Consider the following 9,680-nt stretch of genomic DNA (forward strand, 5'->3'; position numbering starts at 1 on the left):
TATCTCGGATCACACGGCAGTCCAATCCACAATTTATACTATATGTCACATGTAGGCCTTTTCAGGCTCACATCTAGATTAGCCTGTGCCAAAAGTGTTGCATCCTCGCCAAAAGTGTGCCGTATATTTACCAAAAGTGGCCCAGATATTTTTTAAGATAACCGGGCCACATTTGCTGCATCAGTTGTTGGCCACTTCAGGCTCATATCAAGATTTGCCGGTACCAATTGTGCTGCATCCTTACCACAAGTGGCCCACGTCTGTTTTTTAATATTTGGGCCATATTTTTCATGTCAAATGTGGGCCACTTTAGGCTCACACTCTGATTAGCCAGTGCTGACTGTGCCATATATTTACCAAAAGTGGCCCAGATATGTTTTAAGATAACCGGGCCACATTTGCTGCATCAGTTGTGGGCCACTTTAGGGTGACATCCAGATTACACATTGCAGGAGCACCGCATCTTTGCCAAAAAAGGCCCACATTTGCTTTGGGATATGTGGGCCATATTTGCTATTTTACAAGTGGGCCACTTTAGGCACACATCCATTTGGTCCGGGCCAGAAGAAGGCCAGCAGTGCCGCATCATTGCCTGAAGTGGGCCACATCCGCTTGCTATTTAGTTCTGATGAACTAAAGCAGATCGCGTTCACACCAAAATGAGTTCCTGGGGGTGGATTAGGCAAATGAGCCGCTGACGTCACTTCTTCTTCTTCTGCTTTGGGTTTACTGGCAGGCCGCAAACAACTTCACGGCGAGTACAGTAGGTGGCGGTATGCACCTTAAAGTTGCAATTCGCCAAAAAACCGAGAGAAGAAGAAGAAAAAAAAATTCCACTTCCGCTGTGTGCTTCTGTTTACCTTCCGACCTCAGACACGGTATGGAGTTGACGTTTTGGTGGTCGTGTTATACAGCTTCGTAACGGAGTTATTTAAGCCAATAACTCAGCCACAAATACAAATACAGATCGACCATTCAAATGCAATAGAAAAGCTGAGTCGGAGGAGAAGGCGGTTAAGAAGCCTTAACAAAAGGATTGGACGACGAAAGCACACGCTATGGACATGTTTCGCCGTAGGACAGCTGAGGATGATGGCCGTTATCACGCCCAAAGAACAGCAATGGTACGTTAATTAAATCACATTAATACTATCTAATGTAGGATTTATGGAGTTATGTAGGGCTAATTTGTGTCTTTGTATGTGTTCCAGATATGCGAATACTACGGAACGCGTCGTGTCCCGCGCTCTCTCTGGGTGAACAATAGAACATCGGCCTGGTGGGACAAGGTGGTGCCAACGTACACCAATGTGCAGTGGATCAAAGATTTCCGAATGTCCAAGGGCTCTTTTCAACTCCTCTGTATTCGCCTGGAAGCAACGTTGGGGAGACGCAACCTAAAAAAATCGCCGCAGGGCAAGACACGCGCACAGCCCTTATGAGGCATCTGAACAGCATGGAAATTGTAAATTGACAATAAAGCTGATCTTTTGTACAGTGCATTTGGTTCTCTCTTTTATTTACCACAGTCAACAGACACAATTACAATAGTGCAGACACACCTTAGTGCAAAGATTAAATGTCAGTATCAAAACAGTACTCATACTGTATATTTGTATATTAATATGAGTATATTATTATGTTAAATGTGTGTTAAAGACAATGGGATGAGGTTGAAAGCTCTTTAAAAAGCTTTTGTATACCATCTTTACTGTGATAAATACATACATGTTAAGCATACACACCTGAAGAACTACGTTACACACACACAGGTTAGTCTGTGTACCGCTGCACTGCTGCTGGTTTAAACAAAGACAGTCATGATGCTAGTGCCGTGCATGTAGGTTCTCTTTTATTTATCAGCAGCAGATCAATAAGTGTCAGTAGTATCAAAACAATATAATAACAGTGGCAATATATATATATATATATATATATATATATATATATATATAATAACAATAGGTAGGCTCAGCAGCAGACACACCTTAGTGCAAAGTTAGGTGTCAGTATTAATAACAGTGGCATATATATATATAATCACAATAATACAAAATGAACTGTCCCAGGTGTAGGCAATTTGGGGTGAAGTGTCTTGCCCAGGGACACAACGACATCCTGACTGCAGTGGGGTTTGAACCTGTGCTCCCCTGATCCGAACACCAACGCACCAGACCACTGCACCACACGCCTCCCAACAAGTCATTGTACAGTTTATCAACGACGACAAGTTTTTCTTAATTTTTGTATTGAAGGCCTGTTGGATTTAATCAGCTCGCTTAGCACTGCCAGAAGCCCAGCCTGAAAGGTATTTTGTTGCTGGTCATCCGATTCCTGGGCCTTGTGTGAATGCAGCAGCCGTTCGTCGTGCATCTCCTTGGCACGCAGGTCCTCATTCTCCTTGCTGACCATGGCACGGCGGTCCATCGCCATGATGGTGTCAAGGAAGCTGTCATCGCGTGCCCACTTTCCTAAGGTGAATATGCAAGATACAAGATCAGTTTAATCGCAACAACGAGACAACATTGTCCAACATTGGACATGGTGCAGGCAGGGACAGTGTACAAAATGCAGGTGTAAAGTAGAAGATAAGATAGATAGATAGATAGGATCAAATAATATCAAATAAAAAATAAATATCAAAGTGCCCTTATTTATTGTTTTGTGCTTAATGTATGCTTGAACTTTGTTTTATAGGGATTAGTGGACATCAGTTAGATGTGTAACCTTCTTTCAAGGCCAGAGTAGTTACAGTGTAAGTGGATTGACATCTAACATAACATGGCTGAGTACAATTATAACAATCAATAAAAAAAAGGAAAAATAAATAGAATTTCAATTACATTTCTACTTAAATGTGCAAAAATATTAGAACATCAGTCTTTGTGGCATGCAGGTAATCAACTGTTTAAGCTTTTACCATTAACATGTACAATGAATGTTGCAAATGACTTGAAATTATAGCAACTACAATGCATTGTTAGAGGTAGCATTATGTCCAGCTAGCATGCTAATTGCTAACGTTATATTATCGTTTTATCCCGGAGGGGAAAACTAGTTTCTAATCCTGAGAGAAACACCTCGCCTGAAACACACGATTAGTGCAATGAGTTAGTGAAGCAAATTACAGAACATTGCACACTTATTCACAAGTCAAAACGTGTTCATATAGCGGGCACGGCTGAGAATAGCTAGCTAGCTAGATGTTGTTAGCCAGCTTGGACCTATGATAGCAAGTTCTAGCATGGCTAGCTCGATCTACTGAGCAAATAAAAGTACATCTAAGACCAGTATTGTGCAGATTAAAACAGAGCAGTGCATGTATTTTATTTTACCTTCGTAGTCGTCCCGACATGACTTTGCCAGGTCTGCTAACTTTGCTGAGCCACGGAAACTGCATTCAGTAGAAGCTTCTGAATGCGGCGCTTCGCGTCCTCCGAGTAAATCGCCAGAAGCGCCGACACATCCTCATCACTCCACCGCTCCGATGATTTATTTAGTGTTGCTATAATAACTGCTTTCACAAAAGTAATCTCTTCGGGTGCGCTGGCCCGAAGCGAGCAAATACAATGGCCGCTTACAAAAAAAAAATCAGAGTCAAACGGGCGTGGTTTGCATTCCGCACAGCCAATCAGACGTACGAACTATTTTCTCCCACGACAGTCCCTGCTCTCTAGCAGGGACTGAAAAGCGGGTCAGACGAACTAATTTGAACTACTTTAGTTCCTGGGGCTTTTTGGTGTGAACGCAAATATATCGTAGTTCTGATGAACTATTGTGGGAAAAGTACTCCAAAGTACTCCGGTGTGAACGCGCCTTGTGTTATTATGTAATCTGCTCCAAAAGCCTCTGCCGCCAACATGTTTGCACCGATACAAGAATGCTACAGGTTGCACATTATTTAGACTGATAAACATAAAAGAAAGGTCCTGATTTTAACCTTTTCATAAAGCATATATGACCGAAATCAGCTGGTTCAATGTTTTCTTCATTATTACAAACACATCATTAATCATCAGATTATATAATTTAATTGTAGCACAAATGTATAACTTTTTGAGGCTAACATCCTATTTTTTCTCTTTTAGGATGTGTTTATTCCAGTTAAAATATAACACCTGTCTATAAGGTCACCCTTTTCAATAAGGACTACTAAGGGTCCCTGTGTAGGTTCAAGGTTCTTTATTTTGTCATACGAACATAGCTACAGTGTAGTTATGCCAATGAAATTCTTAGGTCACAGGCTTCTCCAACAGTGCAACACAATAACACAGATAAACAGAAAAATATAGTGCAAGTAAATAGTAAATACAAAAAGAAAAATAGTTTAAAAAAGTGAAATAGTGCAATAAGAGTCTATATGCAAGTTATTGGAATGATATATTAGATAAATAGATAAATAATTTAGAAGTAGCAGATGAATGTTATGGATGTTGTTTCAGCAGTTCAGGTGTTTAACAGTCGTATTGCCTGTGGTATGAAACGGTCTCTGAATCTGGTGGTTTTAGTCCGGATGCTGCGGTAACGCCTGCCAGACGGCAGCAGACAGAACAGTTTGTGGCTGGGGTGATGGGGGTGTAAGTGCCACTTTTAAAAAATATTACAGACACATCCCTCAGTGTACATTATAATGCAGCATCAGTACTTGGGTGTGTTGATATCTTTACGAGGATCATTTGTCTGATGTCACCCAGCTTCACATCTCTGCTTTAATATAGTCCATTACTTCTAATCAACCCATGACACTACTGTGGGGGCAATTTATGTTACTCTGTCTACTTCCAAGTTACTTTTTAATATAACACTCCATCATTGATCAGGTATGTGGTATTATCTCTAAATCATTGGCTCAAAGAACAAAACAAAAGTAAAACATTAACGTTTAGTGAACTTCTTTCATATTGAATGGTGAATGAAGAGCTAGGCTTGATTGGATGCACAGCCAACTGTAGTGCTGAATAAATCAAAAGCACACAGTGTGACTGCTTGGTAAAAACTCCTTTTTTCAAAGACCTTTTTCTAAAAGGTCTTTGAAAATAATCTTTATAGAAGTATTAATGTTCTTTAAAAAATGTAAATGCACAACAAACATTAAATTGTTTCTACTAAAAACTGAGAAATAACTTGTCTGAAAAAGATCATTAGGAGCAACACTGATTGATGAATATTTAAATGCGGAGAATAAAGAAGATGGGAAAATAATGACAAGAGACACCAAGGGTGAACCCAACCTACTCCCAAAGCAATAATCAGTGAGGAACTTCAATTTGGAAAATGTTATTAAAACATCAGTCAGATTTGCTAAAACAAACACATGTGTGCAATGCCCAAACCATACATTTCAACTAAAACAGCATCTCATGGGGGGGCAAACACAGCCAACAGAAAGGATGTCCCTCTTCTTAGAAGCCAAGCAGCCTTCAGAGTTCAAGCGAGCCAGTAATGGAGAAAAAAAAGCATATATTTGAAGCATTTTACCTCAAGACCTGACCTGTATCACAAGTTTCATGCACTGTTTGCTCTCAGCACGGAACAAACATGAACTAAGGTTTTAAAAAAAAAGCAACACCAACTAGCTTTAGCAAGCACTGGCAACACTTAAGAAATAACAAATAAAACATTAACACTGGACTATAATAGTGTACTAGATGCATTAAAGCATGGCATCTGTTTGAAATAAATTGCACAAGCAACATTAAAGCTCAGTCTAAGCCTATCTGAACATAAAAGAAAGGGACAAGCTGTCAGGTCTGGCAGGAAATACAGCACACTGTGCAGAATTACAGCATGTTAAGATACTAGAGTGTGTACGCATGAGTACTTACAGTAGTGAAGTTAGCCGGGTGGCATTTATCTCCTCGAAAGGTGCACTGCAGTAGCATTTCCCCGATGTCATGACCCGTACGATTATAGAAGTCAGTCATGTTGAACTGTTTGGGCTTGAAGTTCTGAAAGTTCGCCTTATCCATTAGTGCAGCCAGGACCTCGGGCTCAGCCAAGTGTGTGTTGGCTATTTGGTAGTTATTATTCAGGAGGGCCAAGAACTCTCCCGTATGATACAGGTCATTTCTTGTGATTTTGGAGAAGCGAAACTCGTTGAGGTTACAGAAGGTAACGGATGGGAACGTGAGGTTCGGCGCCGCCACTTCGTCTAGTTTGGTTACGTGAGGATACTCCAGGTAATAGGACACTCGATCCATGCACACCAGCATCAGTAAGCTTAGTGAACCAAGAAAGGAAACAGTCCAAAGAAACCGACGGAATGTCATGTGCCCATAGGCGAAAATGTGACTCATGCCATGTAGGGTGGATATGTTGGCAAAAGCTTGCAGGTTGGAGGGCCTGGTGCTTTCAATGCTTTCCTCTGAGCTTTCTTTCATGGCTGTAGAGTGCTCAATACTGTCTGCCCAAGAACTTCAGGTTAAAGACTTTGCTTAGCAACAGCAATAGCAGAATCCAGCCGGCAGTGTTGGTTTGGCACACTGCTTCTTTATTTCCTCAAGAAGTGTTGATGGTGTCAATAAATAGCTACCTTAAAATGGTTGGCAGTCTCTGTAACAGTTTTCTTTTTCATCACAATTCACCTTCCACTGATTGTCAGCTGTTCCTGTTGTCCCAGGTCCCCCCCGTTCTTTCAGGCTGCTATTTTATTATCAACAAAGCTGTCTCTCTCACTCCCTGCTCAGCTGTCCTTTGTAGCGGCACCCAGCACAATGACAGCTCCAGAAACACCCACTTCTACCAAAACGCAATGCCTCCTGATTCCTGAGTGCTGTGAAAAAGGACAAGAATACAAGGGACAAGAAAAGAAACAGCAGACGTAAAGGATAGAGGCGAGAGATGAGGGGGGGACCGCAATGAAAAGGGCTAGCGCTTGGAGAGAGGTGCTAAGCCTCAGCAGTCAATGGGACCCTTCCTCCTCTAACCGAAGAGAATACCTCTACATCGCTGTGATAATGGGATGCAATGGTTTTGTGAATGGAAGTAATCAAAGAGAGAAATGGCTCACGGGTCCCTCGCAGCCACCTTCCTCTTTCGCTCGTGCCTTTTTTTGCTCTTCTTCTTTCTTCCAGAAATAAAAATGAGGGGGTCACAGACCTCCGACCAGCCCACCACTGTGCTTGACAACCAGCGTTCACGGCTCCCACGGGTTTTAGTTCCTTATTTGCACAGATCCTCAGTTCATAGGGAAGACCACCTCTTGATGCTTTATGTCCACCCCCCACCAGTATAACCACTAATGCCGCTTCGAGACCTCCAGCTTTAGTCCTGTTAACATACAGATTTATATTCTGCCGTGTGGAACCTTTCACTCTCTTTTTCGCTTCCTCTCTCTCACCCACCACTCCCCCATTTCTTGCTCTCTCGCTCTTTCGGTCTCTCTCTCTCCCTCTTTAGTAGTCAGGATCCATCCCACTGCTGAATGGCTGCTTTGCCTGTGTGTCTGTTCTCACACGGGAAGTCTTTCAATCTGGACACCACCACTGTGTTATTATGATCTAATCTGCTCCAAAAGCCTCTGCCGCCAACATGTTTGCACCGATACAGGAATGCTACAGGTTGCACATTATTTAGACTGATAAACATAAAAGAAAGGTCGTGATTTTAACCTTTTCATAAAGCATATATATGACCGAAATCAGCTGGTTCAATGTTTTCTTCATTATTAACAGCATGGGTTAAATAATTCCACATTTGTGGTAGTTCCAAGGAATGGACAAATCCCAAAAGCATGTCACACTCTGGCGTTATCAGTCCACGCTGTGTGTGACTACGTGAGATTTTCAGGCTTGACCAGTAATAGAATTTCTGATATTACTGGGGTTAATATTCCACCACACTATTCTGTGAAACCTTTTCATTTCGCCAAGGACCAAACAAGATTATCACTCATTGGCTACCCGGGGATTTCTAATTATCATAACAATAGGTGAACTGCCAAGGATATGACCAAAGCCCTTGAGGATTAAATCAATATTCTACCCTAGTAACCACGCACAGAGAGCATAGCAACCATTAACCACAACACCATAGAATGCAATGGTATGGTGTGCAATTCATATACAACTACGTAAACAACTGCATCTATAAACTTTCAAGAAATCCAATGTCAACCACATATTGTTAAAGTCCAGAGGCAATTTAAAACATGCTCACAGAAGGAAATGCAACATGATGCCTGAAGTGATAGACTACTGTGGTTTTAAATCCCACTACCACAGTATCAGTTTTCACCTGACAGGAAAGGCTAAGACTGAAAATAGGTGTACCAAAACAATGTCTGAGATATTGCAATTTCAAAAACGACAAGACAGCAGCCTTTCTTGTGCTTCTTCCACCCAAAATCACTACAAGCTAAACAAAAATACACTTATATAAACTCATAACTTGGTGACACCTTAAATAAATCTAATATTATTTCTTGTCAAAACGTCACTGACTTGATGAAGATGAATGTACTGGTGGTTGATTCTTGACGTAAGGCTAGATAATCCTCTCCTGTACTTAAAATGTATAAAGCTGCACTTTGTGTTCACAGTCATGACCCATAATGACTAATGTGCTTAAAAGAAGAACCACTTAACATTGATGGATGATGCTATAGACATTTAACATATGGGACCTGAGGTTTAAAATGTCTTCATTCTCAAACAGAGCCAAGTATGCCAATGTTTCCGACAAAATGCTGACAACGTACAATCCTTTTAGATACTGCCTATAACAGAAATATGTCATATATTAGTGAGCATGTAGGAATCACTATGATGTATGCTGTGTTTCCTGAAAATGCCGTAATAACCAAATTAAGAGCAGCAACCGTGACGTGTTCAGGTACCAATCAGAATCAGAATCAGAAACAGGTTTATTGCCAGGTAGGTTCGCACATACTAGGAATTTGACTTGATGTCATGGTGCATACATAAAATATAAAAAACAAGAAATCTAATATAAAACACAAAATCTTTTACACCGTAATAAAATAAAATACAGTTAAATAGCAATACAAATTAAATAAAGCAGTAATTTACATGGAAATAGAATGAATGAATTTTAGAATATAAACTATGAAATGTGAAATAAGAATATGTGCATCTAGGAGTATGAACATTGTGTGCATTAATGTAATGCATATAGTCTATGATGTGGCAGAGGTAAAGTGTCAGCGGGGGGGCCGGGCCTTGTTTAAGAGGTCGGTAGCGGAGGGGAAGAAACTGTTCAGGTACCGAGAGGTTCTGGTCCCGATGGAGCGCAGCCTCCTGCCAATCCAGGAGCATGGTGGAAGCACAGGTGGTCGACTATGACCTGATCCTCAGCTTTATGCCCATTATATTAGGTGACCTTCAAGAGAAACCTAATCTATTATTTGACAAAAACAGCCAACCCTAGAGTTAACATCCCGTGAATAATACATACACAGTAGCCGAAAAATGATTTAAGACCTCCCAAGAAATGTATATTGTGCAACAAAAGTACATTGTATAGATCATATATATAATGATAAATATTCAACATTAGAGTAGTGTGATTTTTTTCATCCTTGTTGCATGAATCTGCATTAAACTGCTTCCTTCCATATTTAGTTGTATAATTAAATACTCTTTATGCTGCATTTATTTGCATTCTCTACATTTGGGTGAAAGTTGTCCTGAGTTAAGATGAGCCAACTTTAATCCCAACTT

The 9,680-nt window shown here is 40.7% G+C and overlaps 1 protein-coding gene across 1 annotated transcript in view; it reads right to left on the reverse strand.

The window, feature by feature from the left end:
- The window catches only part of asic1c (acid-sensing (proton-gated) ion channel 1c), a 106,188-nt gene extending 99,752 nt beyond the window's left edge, over window positions 1-6,436 (reverse strand). Inside the window, exon 1 of the mRNA XM_034138243.1 lies at window positions 5,826-6,436. Within this exon, the coding sequence (XP_033994134.1) occupies window positions 5,826-6,380 (555 nt within the window). The 5' untranslated portion in view covers window positions 6,381-6,436. The remainder of the gene's footprint in view (window positions 1-5,825) is intronic.
- Window positions 6,437-9,680: the final 3,244 nt, after the last annotated feature.

This window comes from Trematomus bernacchii, unplaced genomic scaffold (assembly GCF_902827165.1).
Source record: "Trematomus bernacchii unplaced genomic scaffold, fTreBer1.1, whole genome shotgun sequence".
NCBI lineage: Eukaryota > Metazoa > Chordata > Actinopteri > Perciformes > Nototheniidae > Trematomus > Trematomus bernacchii.